This window comes from Lampris incognitus, chromosome 13 (assembly GCF_029633865.1).
Source record: "Lampris incognitus isolate fLamInc1 chromosome 13, fLamInc1.hap2, whole genome shotgun sequence".
In the NCBI taxonomy this organism is placed as follows: domain Eukaryota; kingdom Metazoa; phylum Chordata; class Actinopteri; order Lampriformes; family Lampridae; genus Lampris; species Lampris incognitus.
In genome coordinates this window covers 39,110,977-39,131,800 of record NC_079223.1, presented here as the reverse complement: position 1 = coordinate 39,131,800, position 20,824 = coordinate 39,110,977, and the positions used below count along the sequence as shown (strand labels likewise).

Here is a 20,824-nt window from a genome sequence, read left to right as displayed (position 1 = left end):
AGGGTTAGGTGGTGATTAGTGGGCTACTTTACAACTGAGCTGGAATCGTCCGATCACGTGGTTTCCGAGCACATGTCTAAAATGGGCTTTCCCGGAAGAAACCCTTCGCCGTACTGATCACAATGGTATCTACAAACATTGTTTTCCCCCAGCAAAACCTGCCCTGGATGCCGCCACACGTTTCTTCTCCTCATCTTAACCCCTTCGGGACAGGTGTCCAGTTTTGGGGAGATAGTTAAATTTAACCAATTTTCAACTGACCCAATCAGCAGAATGCATCCTAGCGCAGAAGGCGGGACAGATGGTGTCAAGTTAGTTTAGTGTAGCTTTTAATGTAAAAGTATTTGTCATCTTACTATAAAAAAAAACAACCTCAAGACCGATCCACATTATATTGTACATCTTTTCTGCGTAAGACATTTTTTAAATTACTGGGGGGGAAATAAAAGCTGTGTAGGATATTGTCAGATACAAACTCATCTGGGCATGCTTTCAGGTTAAAGAAAAGTAAGAACATGTAAGTTATTCATCTTAACTGATATAATGGTGTATTAGAACGATTCCATCATTCTTGTATTTGGTGTATTCCTCTGGTTGTGTTGTTATTTTTTCTCTTTAATTAGAAAGTGATTGTACATACAAGTGTCAAAAGGAATATTTCTATGGAGTGGTCACTTGCTGAAATACTATATAGTTCTTCTTGACACCACTGAGAAAACCAGGCTTAATAATCAAATGCCAGGAGTGTTGCCTCAAAGCAAAGCCTTACTGAAGTAAACGAAATAATGAAAATGCAATGTCAGTGTTTCAAGAGGCTTTTACTTATAATAAACCCCACTGGAAAGTGAACAACTATAGTAACGTAAAAATTCCTCATTCCCTTGAACCGTAAACAAAATTATGCTTAAATAAAATGGCATATGAATTATGTTGTAGACATGTCCAACACAAAATTGGCTCAAATATTGTCTACCTAACAATACTGAATTTTACAGGCAGCAAACTCTTATGTAAAATAAAAGGAAATGGTATACCTTCCTGCACTATCAAAAGTGACACAAGCAACTAAACCTGTTTTGTGAGGAAAAAGTGCCATTTCTTCAATGTAAGCCATTGAATATAGTCCCAAGACTTATTACAACTCAGTATAACATTTTTTACAGATAAAAACTATCATCTACTCTCTGCTGAGTATGTCTCACAATAGAGTATAAAAATAAGAGGCTTGACCATAAAAAGTAGCTGCCACACATCAGAGGGAAATCTTGTCAATAGTTTTCCAAGACTTATATGACAGGTTTAACACACAAAGCTCATGACAACTTCAATGGGTTAATCAAGTGTTCTTTGGTCTAGAATGAAGACTACTGTTCCTTTTTCTCAGTATTTACCATTATGGAAGGGCAGTTTCCATTGCAGGTGTGTTTTAGTTGAATGCCTTTAGCAATGATGGTTTAACTCAATGCCTTCAATTAAACCATCTGAAGATCACTCATGTTTATGCCGGAAACTCATACCATCTACTATGTAATAAGTAGGGGGCTTATAACATTTTTGATAACATGAACCAAACGTGGAACACATGAGACTCCAGATTGTGTCACACTGGACTGAGATTGACCCCTGCATTCCTTAATTCTGGTTGCTTGTAATGGTGGCAAACTAGGATTTGAAGCTTATTTCACTGTTGCTTTTACGTATAATGGATGAAAGAATCATCTAAGAGTTTATAATGTAAAATGAGATAAACATGTCAGAAATACAGAAAACAAAACTACTATATCTTATTTCATAAGTATACATGTACAAGCTTCCAGACACAATGCATGTGACCAAACTAGGCACATGATGATAAATGAGAAAAAAAAGAACTTGCTGCATATTCACACAAAGTTGTCACTCAGTCTCAACTTTATGAAAATTGGTATTAAAGTTCATGAATCAAAAATAAACGCAAGGGATAAAAAAGACAATAGTGCTTTGTAGACTGGGTACTTTACATTTAAAGGTGTGTGGTGTTCTGAATATTTTCAGAAGTACTGTCTGACTGCACACTTGATGTACCCTCGTTGGCTAGCGTGTGTGGTATAGTGTCTCTGAGGCAAGCATCTCCATCTGCTGCTAGCGCGCTTGGCTCTTCAGCTTCGCTGTCCTCCTCCATTCCATCGACGCTGCAGCATGAGTCTTCACTCTCACTTTCGCAGGAGCTAGATGTCTCATCTTCAGACTCGGAGTAAACTTCGGCCCCGTGGAAGATGTAGTGATTTGGTACTTGAAATAGGTACTGGCAAGCTGGGGAAACAAACATGTTCAACTTGGCGCTTAGATTCAAAAATTTATATTTGCATGTTGGCATGAGAACTGGCTGGATACGTTAGTACATGTTAATGTGTTGTTTGCTAAATCTTTATGCAAGGCATTCCTAATCTAAATCAGCATGCATTCAGGTACTGTTAATTACACGTTTTCTTACAGTAATTATCGTTTTCAAATACATAAAATTAGTTAACTCATAAAGCTTTCTTCAATATGTTCCATTAAACTCCCACATTCTAAAACTTACTGTCAAGGCGTTTGCTGATTGGGCTTCTGTTGATTCGACTCATCCAACATCGTCTACGAAGTTCAAGGTTGGCATTTTGGCTTTTTACTTCAGCAGCCTCTTCTCTCGATGTGTCCTCTGTAGGTGAGTCTGAAGACTCGGCCGTCTCTTCATCGGGACACTGAGCCTTTGCACAAGGCTCTGAGGATACGTCATTTTCAACAGGACTCTCTGCGACATTCTGACTTTCCTTCCCCTCTGAAAGCTTGATTTCAGAGTCTGTGTTGTACTGCTTCTGCTCATCCTGGGTAACCTCAACAGAAGCTGACAAGGCCTCGCATGGTGGCTGTTCTGCAGGAGATAGTAACCGGGGCGGTTTCTCTGTGATCTCATTTAGTCTTAAGGTGTTGTAGCACAGCTGCTCAAAGTCTCCACCTAATCGATGACAGAGCTCATTGACAATGACATCACAGTCCCCTAGAAGCTCGACGTCAAAGTTGAGGTGAGGAAGCTGCTCCCGATTGATCAGGACCTGAGGCACTTCATGTGGAATGGAGTCTGGATGGAAAGAGAGGACAGCTATTACACAAGTTTTTGTTTAATGAGTTCAGTAAATGATGTGTTATTGTGTGCACAGCTCCCAAAAGGAAAACCCCATTCATCTATACAGTACGTACTAGGAATGAGAGCAACTGGTCGAACTTTAAGGGAAGAGCCGATGACTATCAATAGGTCTACTTCATCCTTGTCCTGCTTCATGGCTCTGTGGAACATTTCTGGAAGATTCTCTCCAAAGAAAACAATATCAGGCTTCATGATTGCCAGTGGGATATCTGGACATTGGGGACAACGAGGAACAACCTGGAGGAGGAAGTTATTTTGTCAAAAGGTATGTCAAAAAGTATTTTTTACTGCTTTCCAAGTGGAGTGGACCAGGCACTGAATATCGGCAAAATCAAGATGCCTGCCTTTCTCTCAACAGCAGCAGATCATTTTAGTGCTGTTTGCCATCAACAAGAAAAATGATTATACTGCATAATATCATTAGTATGATAGACACTTGTGTTTACAGATTCTGAGAAAACAACTACTGCCTCAGTTTAGAAGTTACAGTACTCAAAACTACAACAGATTGCCTCTTAAATGTGTAGCACTACATTATTAAATACTTAACCATTCTGTTAATACCTGGTTAAAGATGTCTTCTCTCACAGCCTCACAATCAACTTTGTGTTTACAGACAAGACAGGAAGCAGTCGCAAATGACCCTGAAACAACAGAGGCGTTTGCAATTGATCAATATCCTTGTAAAAACATTACAAACAAGAAAAACTGGCCATTTTTAGGTACACTTAGTGTACAAAAAATTAAGGCCACCTTCCTAATACTGCATTGCAACCCCTATCTTTTCCTTTGAGGCATCGATCCAATAAGGTGTTGAAAGAGGGACAGGGATGCTCAAGTAGGACACAATGATTTGAGCAAGACAGAAAACAGAATAGACAGATTCACACAGCGGAGACTTAAAAACGAATTTCAAGCTCTAAACTCTGCAGTGCGCAGAATTTGTAGATTTGGGGACAGATTTCCACAAAATCTGAGAACACATTAGGAACTAAAGTAAATTGTCTTTGGGCCATTCATTGCTCCCCTTTGTGGAAATCCTGCTGTGCTTCTGTATCTGTGCATGAGAGTGCATGCATCACAGCTCGCAAATGTCAGGAAATGCACAAAGATTTGTTGTATGGGATAAAGAGAAAAAGATGTCTTAAGAGACTAACATCACAAAACAAAAAACAAAAAACATAAACAAAAACCTTCATTACGTTAACTGATAACAAACTTCAGAATACAACGTAAGCAGAAAAATCTGTAGATAAATAAAACAGAGAACCAAAAATGGAAAAAATAAAATGGGATTAGGCCAAAAAAATAGAACAGGTTTCATAGGGTCTGTCCAGTTCTTGCCACAGCTGTATTAAATTGCTAGTAGAGGACCTCTACTCTGAAGGGCTTATTCCACCCCTTTCCACATTCAGACCTGGTTACTGCGCAGGTCAGTGTGTTAAGCTTAATTCATTGTCATCTCCATGAAACCGTTCCTTGACAACCTTAGCCTTGTAACATGAGAAATTATGCTGCTGAAAAACATCCATTATCAAATAAATACATTGCTTTCAGGAATATCTAGAACACCTGTAGCCTTTAAAGAACATTCCAACTATTTCCAAAAAGGCTCGGTATGCACCACAAAAACACTACACCATCAGACCAACGCCACTAAACTGTAATGTTGACACTTGAAACAATAGGAAGTAGGATTCCTTACCCTGTCAATGTTTTTACAATCCTTCAGTGTCTATCGTTTACATTCCTTAAATTCACTTTTTTAATGAGAGAAGAGGAACTCTTGTTGGTTGTTGGCTGTTATATCCCACTATGTCAAGGTACGGACAGCTGTATAGTTGTTGATGGGTCATTCTGAAACAATGTTGCATAGGGCATTTAATTGTTTAACTACACCGTCTGTTGCTATGCACATTTGCTGTCATTCTGCTTTGGCCTCTTTCGTCAATGTGCTTTTTGAGACCACAGGTCAGTTTCTGGCTGGTTGTTCTCTGACTGGCGGTGGACCAGTCTTGATACTGACTGGAAACCTGTGAGAAGCTCTCCAAGGACAGTGTTGTTTTTAAATCAGTGTAACTGGCACCTTGTATTATACCAGTTAAAAAGCATGCTCAATTTTTTTGCTTTTTCTCTCTCACTCACACATCTCAAGCATTAAAAATCTCTCTTTAAAGAGCACATGCGATAAATTTTTGATTTCCTTAGCTTTTAAATTGTATTTCTGCAATAACATAGTTCAATAAACAAGACGAAGTGTTAAAAATTCGCTGTTATGTTGCAACCATTTTCATCAACAATTCTAACTCAAAAATCAATAAGTCTCGGATGTCTTGGAATTCTGTTAGGTCTGTCATGACCTTAAGCTCTGCAGACCAATAACACTCCAAAGTGGAGTTCTGTAAAATCCCTCTGTCACCTAAACAAGGTGCTGGGTGGGTTGTAGGAGAGGAGAACCAGGGGGCAGCTGAGCAGAACACCAGGGGCGAGTCGCCGAGACCAGAGTGTGAATTTTCTCTTATTTTGTTACCAGCGAGGACTACCGATTCACATTCTCAGAGAGTGGTATACAAATAAAACCACTCGGAAATTTTGTGCAATGTGTATGCAAAAGTCAAATTTTGTGTAGTAGCAACATCGACTACAGTTCCAGTAGCTAGTCTACCGCCAATGTGAGGCAAGGAGTGGAGGGAAGGAGATGTGGTTTGGGAAATTTTGGGCTGCATGCTGTCTTTGCCATTTCTCATAAAGTTGAATTTCATCCTAGAATACAGGCAGGCAGGGACAGGGGACTCCACTTCGAGAATGACCATCAGCCAATTATTGCCTTCCAACACTAACACATCCACAGCAACAAACTAAGCATTTCACTGAGAAGTTGAGCCTAGTTGGAAATAATGATTAAAAACATTTACTGACGCATTGTGTGAGGAAAAAAAACCCCATGCTGGCTTTATTAAAAATTTCCCATTTATAGAAAAAAACCCCCACTTTATTTTGTCATTGTACAGGTTACAATGAAATGTGTTCTCTGCATTTAACCCATCCTACTGTATAGGAGCAGTGGGCAGCTGCAGTGCCCAGGGACCAACTCCAGTTCTTCTTTCCATTGCCTTAGTCAGGGGCACAGACGGGAGTATTAACCCTAGTATTAACCCTTTAGGAGAAGGAAAACTCTGATTTAAAACCTCCGCTGTCTTGCGGGTATACTCGTCTATGTGAAAGGCTTCCAGAGGAAACCCTAAGGAAAAATCTGCATCTGTCTCCATTGCCAGTCATCTCGCTTAGTCTTGCCACTGGTAGTAGGTGGTCTTGGATGAGAGAGTGGGGTTGATGATGCGCAACTCTTCCTCACTTTAATTATCGCGCAAGTCATCAGTCATCCATCACAGGATGACTAAATGGTCCTCGTCGCTGCGACGGACAAATAACATTAACCCTAACGTACATGTCTTTTTGATGGTGGGAGGAAACCGGCGCAACCGAAGGAACCCAAGCAGACAAGGGGATAACATACAAACTCCACACAACAGGACATGGGACGGCCTGGGGTTCGAACCCAAGACCTTCTTGCTGTGAGGCAACAGTGTTAATCCATAGGGCCACCATGCTGCCTAGGAACTAGGAATCAAAGCTTTCACCTAACCAGATTCCTTGACAATTGTATCTTGGCTAGATTCAAACATAGATGCAATCTGTAAGAAAAGTCAGCAAAAACTATGTTTTGTGAAGGATAAATGTTTTTAATGTAGACAAGATGTTGATGGTGCTTTCTATAGATCCAGTCCTAACCTTTGCACTTGCAGCCCCCTTTAAAATGCTATATTATTATCATCCATCCATCCATTATCTGAACTGCTTATCCTGCTCTCAGGGTCGCGGGGATACTGGAGCCTATTCCAGCAGTCATTGGGCGGCAGGCGGGGAGACACCCTGGACAGGCCATCACAGGGCACGCGCACACACGCGCACACACAGACACACACACACACCTAGGGACAATTTTCGTCTGGCCAATTCACCTGACTTACATGTCTTTGGACTGTGGGAGGAGACCGGAGCCCCCGGAGGAAACCCACACAGACACGGGGAGAACATGCAAACTCCACACAGAGGACAACTCGGGATGACCAACCAAGGCTGCACTACCCTGGGGCTCGAACCCAGGACCTTCTTGCTGTGAGGCAACTGCGCTAACCACTGAGCCACCGTGCCACCATGATTATGTTTTACATAATTCCAATGCATTACTGTTTTCAGTTTGAAATAAATGCATTTCCATTGTCAGATGCTGCTCTAGTAATTGCCATCCCATATCTGTGTGCACCATTAGCTGCAGTTCTTTTACTGGTCGGTTTCATGGTTCATGTGGTACAAACGTGATAGACATGTTAATTATTGCAGAAGGTTCATAAAGAACAAATGTTCATGCCAGCAGCCTATAGCTGTGTAAGTTACATTTTTAATTGCCCAGTGGTTTGTGTGAGGGAAGGGACTGAAGCCAAAAGGGGGGGAGGGGGAAGTTGGTGCGGAGGGGAGGAGGAAAGAAAAAAAAAGTAGGAGTTCAAGTTCGACTGAGGCGAAGAAAGGAGAAAAAAAGAGGATTGGGAAAGGAGATAAGGAAAAGAAGTTTGACCATTCAGATAAATTAAGAATTAAGTTTAACGTTAGGTCATGTTGCAGTTATTATCCAGTTATGGGGGGAAAAAACGTGGACATCGGTTGGACATAAACGGAGTGAACCAACAACTAGCTTGTCTAATGTTGAATACTGCACGTCAGCATAAGACAAATGGAAAAAAGTTTTATTGCTGTCTGACTTGCAAATTATTCCATCATTTGTTGTTATCTTAGTGTCCACATAGTATATCGTATTGAGTTTAAGTGGCATTTGCATATGTATCGTCCCCTGTGAGTGGAAGCTGCATGCAGGCAAAAAACTGGACACAACTGTTGGACGTGGCTGTTTCGTTTTTTTCTTTTTTGAACGGTTTGACTTATGAAGTATTCTTTGCATCAATACGGATGGAGACTGCAAGTAACGAACATATTTTCTGTGGAAGAATTACCTCAGAATTACCTCTACCCCATTTTTCCTCCTAATTGCACCATGGTAAAAGAGTTTGAACCCACCTCTGATGCTCCTGGCCTTACTCCCCTTCCACCTGGTCTCTTGCACACACAGTATACCTACCTTTCTTCTGTCCATCATATCAGCCAGCTCTCTCCATTTAACAGTCATAACGCCAGCATTCAAAGTTCAGACTCTCACCTCCACACTTCTACCCTTCCTCCTCTCCTGCTGCCCCTGGACATGCTTTCCCCCTCTTCTTCTCCTTCGCCCAATAGTAGCCTAGTTTCCACCGGCATCCTGCTGGCCAACAGTACTGGTGGCGGTCGTTGGTAACCCGGGCCTTGATCGATCCAGTATGGAAATCTGTTTTATGATCCGTATATTTGATTTGGCAAAGATTTTACGTCGGATGCCCTTCCTGACACAACCCTCCCCATTTATCCGGGCTTGGGACTGGCACTAAGAATGCACTGGCTTGTGCATCCTCAGTGGCTGGGTAGGAGTGGCAACTGTCACTGGTATCCCAAAATTTCCTGGAAATCTGTCAGCCCAAGCAGTTCTCATTGACCATCAAGAGGAAGGGCTTTTCCCTGAGGAGCTGCTAGTGTTTTCTGAACAACAAGTCTGATGCTGCTCAGTGTCGTCAAATCAGTCAGAGTGAGAAATGTCTCCACTTGAGAAGTAACTCTCAAGCGTGGAATGCCCATCACTCATCTGTTCCTGCTGATGTACTAACTACAGTCCCCGCTGAGAAGATGTGCAAAGTCCCAGATGATTTAACTCCCTCTGCCTTCAATTTTGGTGACTCACCTGTGCCAAAAGAATGGAAGGAGCAGTTGATTCAGCAGAAGATGGAGAGAAAGGAAGTTTTCTCATGCAGTGAGTTCGATGTTGGATTCACAAAGAGCACAGAACACACCATTTGAATGACGGATGAAAAACCCTTCAGAGAGTGCTCAAGATGCCTAGCTGCAGGTGATGTGGAAGATGTGAGAAAGCATCTAAGCAACCTTATAAAGGCCGGTATCATCTCAGAGTCTAGAAGCCCTTATGCTTCACCAATAGTCGTGGTGGAGGAGACCATACACACGTGTGTGGATTATAGAATGCTGAACAGACGAACAATTCCTGACCAGTACACGGTGCCTCATATTGAAGATGCACTGTCATGCTTAAATGGGAGCAAGTAGTTCAGTGTTGTTGATCTCTGGAGTGTTTACTATCAAATACCTATGAGTGCAGCTGATAAGAAAAGAGCCTTCATCTGCCTGGCTGGGTTTTATCAATTTGACAGAATCTCTCAGGGGCTCTGTGGAGCCCCTGCCACATTTCAGTGTGTTATGGAAAGATCAGTTGGAGATATGAATCTGCTGGAGGTTTTAGTCTACCTTGATGACCTCATTGTTTTCGGAAGAACTCTTGAGGAACATAAAGAATGTCTCCTTAATGTGCTGGATAGGCTGAAAGAAGAAGGACTGAAGTTATCTCTGGATAAATGCCAATTCCGTTGCACTTCGGTCAATTATGTGGGGCATATCATGTCTGCAGATGGAATTGCCACCGACCCCTCTAAGATAGAGGCCGTGAAGTCATGGCCACGCCCTGAGAACATTTCAGCTCTCTGCTCCTTCCTGGGCTTCTGTGGGTTCTACAGACGCTTTGTGAAAGATTACTCCAGAGTTAGCCACCCTCTTAATTAGCTGCTGCAGGGCTGCGTTACTGTTGGGAGGCCAAGAAGAAAGCCCAAGGAAGACAAAGACCCTGAGAAGTTTTTCCAATCCTCAGAACTGTTCGGCTCCAGGTGGGACAAAAAATGTGACAAGACTTTCGAAATGCTCAAGATATGTCTCACAAAAGAGCCAGTTCTGGCATTTGCTGACCCAAAATTGGCATATGTCCTGCATGTCAATGCCAGCAGAGAAGGTTTAGGTGGAGTCCTTTATCAAGATCACGGTGACGGTCTGCTCCTGTCGCAATTGTCAGCAAAAGTCTCTCCCCCCCTGAAAAGAACTTACTTCTTCTTTCGGCTTGTTCCTTCTTTTTCAGGGGTCATCACAGCAGATTTTATAGTTTCCGTCAGTACCTTGTGAGGGCACAGCACCAATGGCAGCTGTTGTTAACCCGGGCCTCGAACTACCTGACGCATAAGCTTGAGTTCTTGGCATTCAAGTGGGCTGTTGTCGACAAACTGCACAACTACCTATATGGAGTGAAGTTTGAGGTGCCCACAGACAATAATCCGTTGACATATGTGCTGACTTCTGCCAAGTTAGACGCTGCAGGTCATCATTGGCTGGCCACCCTGTCCACATATGATTTTAGCCTGAAGTATTGACCTGGCAAGCAGAGCACTGATGCCGATGCCTTGTCTCATCACCCTCACTCAAGCTCAGCTAATGAGGAATGGAAGAGAGTTCCTGCCACATGTGTGAGAGCCATGTGTCACGTCTCACGGCTTCACCCCAAAGCATTCATGGCCACACAGGGCCATTGATCTCATTGGCGTTTGCAAGACACTTGCTGTACCGCAAGTGTCTTGCAACCTATCCTCTCCGAGCACTCATCCGCTCCCTAAGAAGAGCTCCTTACATATGGCTTGTGCTCAGCAAAAATACCCATGTATTGGGGAGTATGGAAGGCTGTCCGTGAAAAAGATCTCAAAAGAGGTGTGAAAGACAAGAATGCAGACAGCTCAAAGACACAGTCTTGTATAGAGTTTCCTATCCCCAAACCAGTCAGTCCACCAACAGCTGTTGCTCCCTCAGGAGTTCAGAAACACAGTGCTTCAATCTTTGCATGATAACTCTGGTCATTTAGGATTTGACAAAATATATGGCCTTGTGAGGGAGAGGTTCTACTGGTCTCGCATGAAAACAGAGGTGGAGAGGTACTGCAAAACGTGTGTGCATTGTATTCAAAGGAAGACTCATCCCAAAAGAGCTGCTCACCTGTCTCATCTGACCAGTGATGGACCCACGGATCTCATCTGCATGGATTTCCTGTTGACCGAGCCTGACTCCAGCAACGTCTGCAATGTACTTGTCATCACTGATCACTACACAAGATATGCTCAAGCTCCAGTACGTCTGGAACCTGAGATTGTCCCAGAGCTGCCAAAGCCAAGAAGGAGAACCAGTCGGAGACATAAAACAAAAGAAAGAGAGTTCCCTTGCCCCCCCGAGGTGAAGAGCCAGGGAAAGGAAGAGAGGACCGAGTCTGACACCAATTCTGATGACAAAGAAATGGGTATGTGTTCTGACTTATGCACCCCACATCGGATAATGACTGTGAACAGAGATGTTGAGAAATTTTCAGAACCTTTCAGTTTGGATTTAGGTGTTGCAGGGCTACCGTAAGTGGGGAACCTGAGGCATAACTGGGTTGCACAACACATAATGAAAAAGCACACGGAGATGTAGTTACAGAACCTGTAGAGCTTGGTGAAGAAAGGCAAGAGCAAGAGTCAGGAAGAAATAATGAGGTCTAAGAGACTGAAGACAGCCCCTGTAAGGCTGACCTATAGTTCACTAGGAACCCCTGCGGTAGCTGTCAGCACACACAGCTAGCCCTTTAAAAATCAGTACAAACTCAGTTGCCCATTGTACAACACTTACCCCTGTTGTTAGGTACATAAGTACACTGTTCAAGTGGATAGGCTAATACATGAAGGGTGTAATGCCTGGGTATAAAAGAACAAATGAGAATGAAAAAGAAAGCGTAAACACGTAAACTGTACACAATTAGTGTTTTCATTGTTTTGTAATTCAAGAATGTTATGTATTAAGGGTTTAATCTCATCCTCATCATTAGGACATGACAGTTTTGGTGGGGGGAGAGTGTAGCACCCTTTAAAATGTTATATTATTATTATTATTAGGTTTTACATAATTCCAATACATTAGTTTTCAGCCTGAAATGAATGCATTTCCATTGTCAGATGCTGTTCTAGTAATTGCCATTCCATGTCTGTGTGCACATTTAGCTGCAATTCTTTTCAGCACCCTTTAAAATGTTATATTATTATTATTATTATTATTATTATTATGTTTTACATGATTCCAATACATTAGTTTTCAGCCTGAAATTAATGCATTTCCATTGTCATATGCTGTTCTAGTAATTGCCATTCCATGTCTGTGTGCACATTTAGCTGCAATTCTTTTCTGTTTCATGGTTAATGGGATAGAAACGTGACACACGTTAATTAATGCAGAATGTTCATGAAGAGCAAATGTTCATGCCAGCAGCCTACAGCTGGGTAAGTTACATGTTTAATTGCCCAATGGTTTGTGAGGGAAGGGGCTGAACCCAAAAAGGGGAGAAAAAAAACGGAAGTTGGTGCGGAAGGAGGGCGGGGAAAAAAAAGTAGAAGTTCAAGTTTGACCGAGGCGAAGAAAGAAGAAAAAAAAAAAGAAGAGTATCAGGGTAGAAGCTTGACCATTTAGATAAACTAGGAATTAAGTTTAACATTAGGTCGTGTTGCAGTTATCCGGTCACAGGGGGGAAAAACGTGGACATTGGTTGGACATAAACGGAGTGAACCAGCAACTAGTTTGGCTAATGTTGAATACTGCGCGTCAGCATAAGACAAATGGAAAAAAAGTTTTATTGCCATCTGACTCGCAAATGATTCCGTCATTTTTTGTTTTCATAGTGTCCATGTATAGTATATCGTATTGAGTTTAAGTGGCGTTTGCATATGTATCATCCCCTGAGAGTGGAAGCTGGGTTGCTCCTGCTTGCTGTATGCGGGGGGGAAAAAATGGACACACACTGTGGAGAGGACAACTTTGGGCCTGGCTGTTTTTTTTTTTTGTTTTGTTTTGAACGGTTTGACTTATGAAGTATTCTTTGCATCACACAGATGGAGACTGTAAGTAACGAACATTTTCTTCATGGATTCATATGCGCTCCGACAATGCGCACCAACGATGGTACTGTAGACTTTATGAACTGAAACAGCGGGTGTTTATTTTTTTTTTTTATTGAACTGTCTTACTGATTTGTGAGAAGTGTGTGTTTTTTTTGGGTCTAAAAATAATACACACTATGTTTAAGTTCAAGTGAATATTTGTGGTCTGTGTATTATTCATGTAATTAGTTTTGTTGATATTTCTCTGAGTGTAAGTATTCAGAATGGCATGGGAGATTGTGTTCCTTATGCAGTATAGCTACAATGTGGCATCCCTGTAGCTAACTGAGGCCTCTTAGTGATCCTAGTGAGAGCCTAGACAACGAGCATAATATTGGTACGTCCCATCATAGCTCCTCCCATGCTTTTCAGTAATATTTCCCTTTATGTTAATTGAGCAAGGTGGTTGGGAGGTCTACACACTGTTTTGTTGGTATGGGTACTTGAGTGTTCAAAACAAAAAAATGCTGAGCAACATTGTTAGGATGGCCAGTAATATCATTGGCAAGCAGCAGTCCCCCTCGTTGGACATTTTTAATCATCAATTCCTACAGAAGGCAAGGCCAATTTTACAAAGGCCAGCCTACCCGCTTTCTTAGGAATTTGAACCTCTCCCTTCAGGCCGAAGGTTCAGGCTATCAAGGACAAAGTGCAATAGATGAGCTTTCACTTATCCCCTGTCCAATAAATAGGCTTTATTTGCACTCGGGGTGGGTATCATTAAGATTTTAACAGTACTACTACTCTTACTAATACTGCTTATCAATCCAGTACTTGAACGGTACTCTTATCAGTTCTTTTTGTTATTTTTTGAGAGAAAAAAACAAAACAAATTAAGAACAGAATTAACAATGCTTTATTTTTTCATGTCTGGGCAGAGCGTTACTTTTAAATCATTAACCTGTGTTTGTATAATTTCGTTAACTCCATGTGGGCTCTACGCTGCTAGCATACATAAAATACCTGAGGTGGATGGGGCAACGAGAAATGAATTATGAGGTGGACAGTTGAAAACTGCATTTCTCCGCCTGTATTTGATGCATTTTCGCTAGAAGTTTTGAGAGATTGCTTGTGTTTCAGCCCTTCCATGCAAAAGACTTGTTGCGCTTGTGGGAACGAGCATCAACTCTAGTTAAGTATAACCAAACTGTAGACCGTTTAGTTCTCTCTCCGCCATTGTCACTAAGAGCAGGCTCTGTGGGTATGTGAGTGTGCAAGAGGAAAGGCAGAGAGCTGGCCCCACCCCTCGGCTTGTGCATACGACAGGCTTCGAGAGAGAGATCTCTGTTCTGGATTGGGAATAGCAAAAATGCATCATAGACAAAAGTCTTAATATTATTGCAAATTAGAAACGGAGTTGGCGAGCTAAAAGTTGCAAGATAACATTTTTGTAGCCTAAATAAATAGATCATTTATTTTCTTAATTTCTCCAATACCTATAGCAGAACCATTAACGTCAGAGCTTATCAATACTACCGTCTCTCTCGCTTAATATTAATAAACAATCCCAGATACAGCAGTCTATTAGCTGCTCACCATTCATGGCCCATGAGTTTCTAGACTTTGCCTGCAATAAGGTTGATGAGATCATAAACAAAATTAGTTCTTCAACTCCAACTACTCCTGCAGATCCTGTCTCACCAAATTCATATCTATAAAATGAGTCACTGATAGTCCCTGTTATTACAGTTTTTGAGACAATCTCTCTTGATACTTTGACTAAGCTCGTGTCAGCTTCTAAATCAACGACTTGTCTACTTGAACCTTTACTAGCAAAACTTTTTAAAGACCTTTCCTAGGACATATAATGCTAGACATTGTTAATTTATCACTTACTACTGGCATGGTTCCCAGCAGCTTTAAGCAAGCTGTGATCAAACCTCTATTTAAGAAACCACACCTTGATCCAGGGTCTCGTAATAACCAGTCTGTAATCTTCCATTCTTTTCTAAAGTACTAGAGAGAGTTATGTATCAACAACTTTCGACCCATATAAAAGAAAACTGTCTACATGAACCTTTTCAATCGGCTTTCAGGACCTGTCACTCCACTGAAACGACTCTGACCAAAGTGGTAAATTATCTTCTACTTGCTATGGACTATGACTCCACCTCTGTGCTTCTACTACTGGACCTCGTTGCAGCCTTTGATGCCAGTGATCACTGTATACTATTAGACAGAATAAATGTTAATTTTGGTGTCTCTGGCTTAGCTCTCTCTTGGCTCAAGTTCTTATCTAGAAGAACATATTGTGTCTACTGTGATAATATTACATCGAAATTCTCCGAAGTTAAATATGGCATACCTCGGGGATTGGTTCTTGGCCCTCTACTTTTCTCTCTTTACATTTCACCTCTTGGCCAACTTATACATAGTCACGGAAAACATTCCCATTGCTATGCCGATGATGCTCAGCTGTATGTGCCTATAAGGGCTGATGATCATATACTCAATGATTAATTTAGAGGACTGCTTGGCTGCTGTGAAAAATTAGATGTCACTAAATTTCCTGCATTTAAATTCAGATAAAACAGATGCTGGTCATTGGCCCTGCTAGAGACATAGACACCAATTTGATCAAGTAACAATAACAATTAACAACTCCAATTTCACAAAATGTGGCACCCAAAAATCTTGGGTGTTATGTTTGATCCCAGTCTTTCCTTTGATAAGCACATAAGATTAAAAAAAAGAAAAAGAAAAAAAATAACCAAAACTGCCTTTTTTCACTTATAGGTAACATCGCTGAAATAGAGACTCTAATACATGCATTTGTTTCATCCAGACTTGATTACTGTAATGTTCCGTTTTCAGGTCTGCTACGTGCCAGCACCAAAAGTCTTCAAATGGTTCAAAATGCGGCAGCTAGAATCCCAACTATAACTAGAAAATTTGACCATATTACACCGATTCTTGCCCCCCTTCATTGGCTTCCTATCCATGTTAGATCAGACTTTAAGGTGTTTCTGCTGACTTATAAAATCCTAAATGGGCTTGTCCAGTCATACCTGTTTGATCTCTATCTCGAGCCCTCTGCTCTCAAAATATAGGGGTCCTGTGTGTACCCAAAGTTAAAAAGAAGTCAGCTGGCAGCAGGGCCTTTTCTTATCAGGCCATGTTCTTGTGGAATAACCTGCCTGTTGCTGTCAGACAATCAAGTCTTCTGAGTCTTTGAAATCCAAACTTAAAACTCATCTTTTTGCTTTAACCTACAAGTAGTTGCCTTTAAATGGAGTACTTCATGACCTGTACTGCATGGCGGGTTGGTTTCTGTCTCAATGAATTTACCACTGTTCTGCCGACGAGATTATAGAGTATAGATTGACTATTGCAAACTTTTTTCTTCTCTCGCATGTTTTTTCTCTCTCCGAATGATGTCTTCCTCCTTTCTCTTCTCCTGTGTATATACATGATGTGTCTCCCCTGTGTGGACGTGTAGTCTGTCCTCCTCCCAGGTCTCAATGGTGATAGTGGTCACCACCAGTACACAGCTTGGCATCCTCCTCATCACATTTATTTTATATATCTTATAAATCCATATCTTGTTTCAATGTTATATCCTAGTCTCACGCCAATGTGATTAATTTTTTTCTTGTCTCATCTCCCACTTATGTGAATGGTCTGATGTGAGCCTCCCCCATGTGCATGTGTAGTCTGTCCTCCTCCCAGGTCTCCACGGTGATGGTGGTCACCACCTGGGCACTGCTTGGCATCCGCATCATATTTTGTATACATATATATCTTTCTTATAAATCCATATAATTTTGTTATCCTGTTTCAATGTTGCATCCTTCTCGCTCTCCAATGTGAGACTTTTTTCTTGTCTCTTCTCCGCTGTATGTGAATGCTATGATGCGAGTCTCCCCTGTGTGCATGCGTAGTTTGTCCTCCTGCCAGGTCTACATGGTAATGGTGGTCGCGTGGCTCAGGTCCTAGAATGTGCCGGTGGCATGTGGCCACTGCTTGGCATCCTCCTCATCATATTTGTCATATATCTTATAATTCCATTATAATTCTGTAAATTCTGTACACACAACCATTGCACGTCCGTCCATCTTGGGAGAGAGATTCCTCCTCTGTTGCTCTCCCTGAGGTTTCTTACTATTTTTTCTCCCTGTTAAAGGGATTTTTTTAGGGAGTTTTTCCTTATCCAATGCAAGGGTCTAAGGGCAGGATGTTGTGTTGCTCTAAAGTCCACTGAGGCAAATTTGTAATTTGTGATATTGGGCTATACAAATAAAATTGACTTGACTTAATAATTTAGCACCAGTGCCTGCTTACTACCGGTTTTCAGTACCCATCCCTAATTTGTACACAAGATATTGACTGCATCATTCACCTCAGATTGCACTTAATATATACTGCATCTGACTCTTCTTAATCCTTGTTATTGTAGTCTTTTATGGCATTTATAGGCCTATTTTAATTCAATTTATTGTCATTAAAAATTGAATTGAATTAAAATAGGCCTATTCTAGTTATCTTTGTTGACTTTCATGGTAGTGTTTTGTCTTCCACTGTACTTCTTATTGTTTTTATTATTTTTATTTATTGTCATCGTTTCTCCTACTGTTTTTATTGTATCTTTCTCTAAGCTGTATTTCCACCAGTGTGACAATAAATAACTGATCTGAACCTCACCTGGAGTAACCTGGTCACTATTTCAGGGAAACAGAGGGTGTCCCTAATGATTTATGCAGTCAGTGTACATAACTTACCATGACACTGGATTATCCTCTGAACCCCAGCCACTTGTTCTAACGTATCAATGTTCTGGGTGTAATTCCGCAACAGCTTCCCTTGTTTATCCAGCATAGATATGAATTTGTGACAAGGTGAAGGCTGGAACTGTCCAGGGTAGATCTCCTGCAATGTAAAGTATGCATTTGTATTTGTGAATACACAGTGAAATTAATATCATGAAGAAAAACCATTTCTTCTCCTGTTAATGTGCATGTCTGACTTTGATCAATGCAAAAGGTTTTTTTTTTAAATTTAAAAAAATATATAACTTCAGCAACAAAACAAGGCAATAAAGTAAACAAACCCTGGCAAACTTGAAGAAGGGCCTTGGGTCTCGTCTAAAGTATTCAATATCAAACATAGCTTGAGGGTCCGGAAGATCAGGAAAATCTACAGCAAGCCTTGCATAAATACCATCTCTGGAGCGGAAGTCTGGTATTCCACATGATACAGACACCTGATGAAAATGTTGCAGACATTCAGTACAAACCACTGCAGAAGCCAACGTGTGTGTAGCATGTATTCAATCTTTTAAGAATTCAACTGAAAGGGTACAAGCATGTAAAGCCAGTGTGAATACATACCCCAGCACCAGTAAGCACAATGATCTTTTTACTTTCATGGAATAGCCTGACCACATCCTCTAGGGTATTAATATCTTTTCGCTTCTTTCTCTTGGGTGGTTCTGAGATGTTGATAATAATCTGCCATAGTGTCATGTCATCTAAATCGGGCGGGAGTACAGTCTCTGGAAGCAAGTCTTTCAAAATGGTCCTTGGATCAGTCTCTCTCATGATGTGCTGCTGGATGAAACTGTAGGAACCTAGGTCGAGGACAACATGACACACATTCATCTATCATCCAAGAAATACTATTCAAGTGACAATACAGGTAAAGTGGGACACTTTCTGATAATTTACATTTTGCATCATTTTAAATTATGATCCAAATGGCTTGAATGTCAGAGTTACAGACACTAATAAACTTAAAGTTGTTTTTTAGTAATGGAAGTATATACACATAAAGATAAAGATGATGAAATGTATGTGTCCCACTTTACCAGTTGTCCAACATTACCTGAATTCACCATGCTGTTTACATCATGAATTAAGACACATGCATGCATGTGTTGGCCCTGTGATGGCCCTGTGGCCTGTCCAGGGTGTCTCCCCACCTGCCACCCAATGACTGCTGGGATAGTCTCCAGCATCCCCGCGACCCTGAGAGCCGGATAAGTGGTTTGGATAATGGATGGATGGATGGATATAGTCCATCCATTATCCAAACCGCTCATCCATACTCAGAGTCGCGGAGATGCTGGAGCCTATCCCAGCAGTCACTGGGCGGCAGGTGACAATATAGTGCAAGAGCACATTTTAAACAGACAATTTCAAAACAGTAAACCTTGAATTTCTGCAACTGCTATTGACAACTGCTACTCAACAAGCTACCTATTTGTGGCTGCGGTGTCCAGTCACTGGAGCTTGCATGTGAGGATCTGTCATCTTCCTCGTTTCCGCCATCGGGGATGTCACCAAGACCATTTGAGGGAAGAAAATCTGAATGAAATAAATTGAAAACAGTACAGTCATGGCTAAAAATCCAATTGGATCACTTTCACGATAAACAGCACTGTAGCATATAACTAACATTTCGAATAAATGCAATACTAGTTGAGTGAGTCAGTTTTGTTGTCCAAGTATGATTATGTGAGGGATTTGACTGTACGTTGTTTCCAGTTACACATGACATACAAACACACACAAACACAAGAGAAGTGTACATATAAAGTGAGCTAAGCATCAGACGAGACATAAAAATTGGTATAAAAAAGTAAAAATGCGAGTATGGCACAAGTCATTTAAAACCAGAATGTGGAAACGTCAGGAGCGGAGGTGGGAGGTGCACACTGGCTAACTTAACGCTATGTTGCTATGCCAGCTAAATACAGTAGGGGGGGGAGGGCAAATTAAAAGAATGTCACATAAACTGGCCAATTTAACCACGTTAAAACAAACCGTCTTTAAGATATCCATGGGCTCAGAAAAAAATCGCCACGAGTGTACAAATCTCACCCTTTGAGTGTACACTCTGTAACCAACGTTAGCTAACTTACCAAATCTGCTAATAACCTCGCCGGCAAGTTGTAAAAACGATCTCTACCCACAGCTGGGCACGCAAACATGAGAGGTTAGCCGCCGTACTTGGCAGCTAGCTACCGTATTTACCTGTAGCCTCGCTGCTTGTCCTAAACGCAGCGCTCTTGTCCAGTTTCACGACTGTTGTGCGAGGCTCCGAGCTCAGCGGTCCGAGTCCATTGTCTCCGCCTAGTGCCGCCGGGGCCTGCTGTACCGCCATCACCGGCTCAGCCTCCCTCCCCTCTGGCTGCGCAGGATTCACTGCTGTCCCCCGGCTCCCGGTGGCCTCCGACACGCATGAGATGTCCTCCGCCTCGCCGACTATGAATCCGTAATCTGGGACGGCGCCGATTTTAGACCTCTTCGCGGCGGGCCCGTCTCTGTCGGACGAGCTTGAACAGGGCCTGCCGAGTACGTTTTCTCCGTCCGCCATCTTCAGCCCGCAGAGCCGCTGTGAGGAGCCGAGGAGTGACAAAACAACTTCCGGCAGCTGTGCGATTTGCATGGAGCACGTGATTCGCTCTCCGCCAGTGGCCGCGGCTCAACCGATGACGCATTTACGTCGGTGACGTCAGATCATAACAAAAAATGTCATGTGGCGAAAATAAGGGGGGGAAAAAATTCCGAATTTGAAAAGCGACGTGGAAACAAAAAAAAAATCACATTTAAAGAATGGCGAAACGGGAAGCCTGCGTTTGACTATTTTCCAGTAATGTAAGTTAAAGAATTAGCAAAAACAAACAAAACATAACAAAACAAAACAAAACAAAAAATACACGCGGTTTATAAAT

At 41.7% G+C, this 20,824-nt stretch overlaps 1 protein-coding gene across 1 annotated transcript; it reads right to left on the bottom strand.

Moving 5' to 3' along the window:
- Nucleotides 1–657: 657 nt before the first annotated feature.
- sirt1 (sirtuin 1) lies at nt 658–20,538 on the bottom strand. The gene is made up of 9 exons (XM_056291456.1): nt 20,124–20,538; nt 19,347–19,454; nt 18,480–18,718; nt 18,200–18,352; nt 17,871–18,018; nt 3,731–3,810; nt 3,220–3,403; nt 2,564–3,100; nt 658–2,292 (listed from the first exon to the last, which is right to left on the bottom strand). Exons 1-9 carry the CDS (start codon nt 20,536–20,538, stop codon nt 2,003–2,005), a joined length of 2,154 nt encoding a protein of 717 aa, XP_056147431.1. The 3' UTR covers nt 658–2,002.
- Nucleotides 20,539–20,824: the final 286 nt, after the last annotated feature.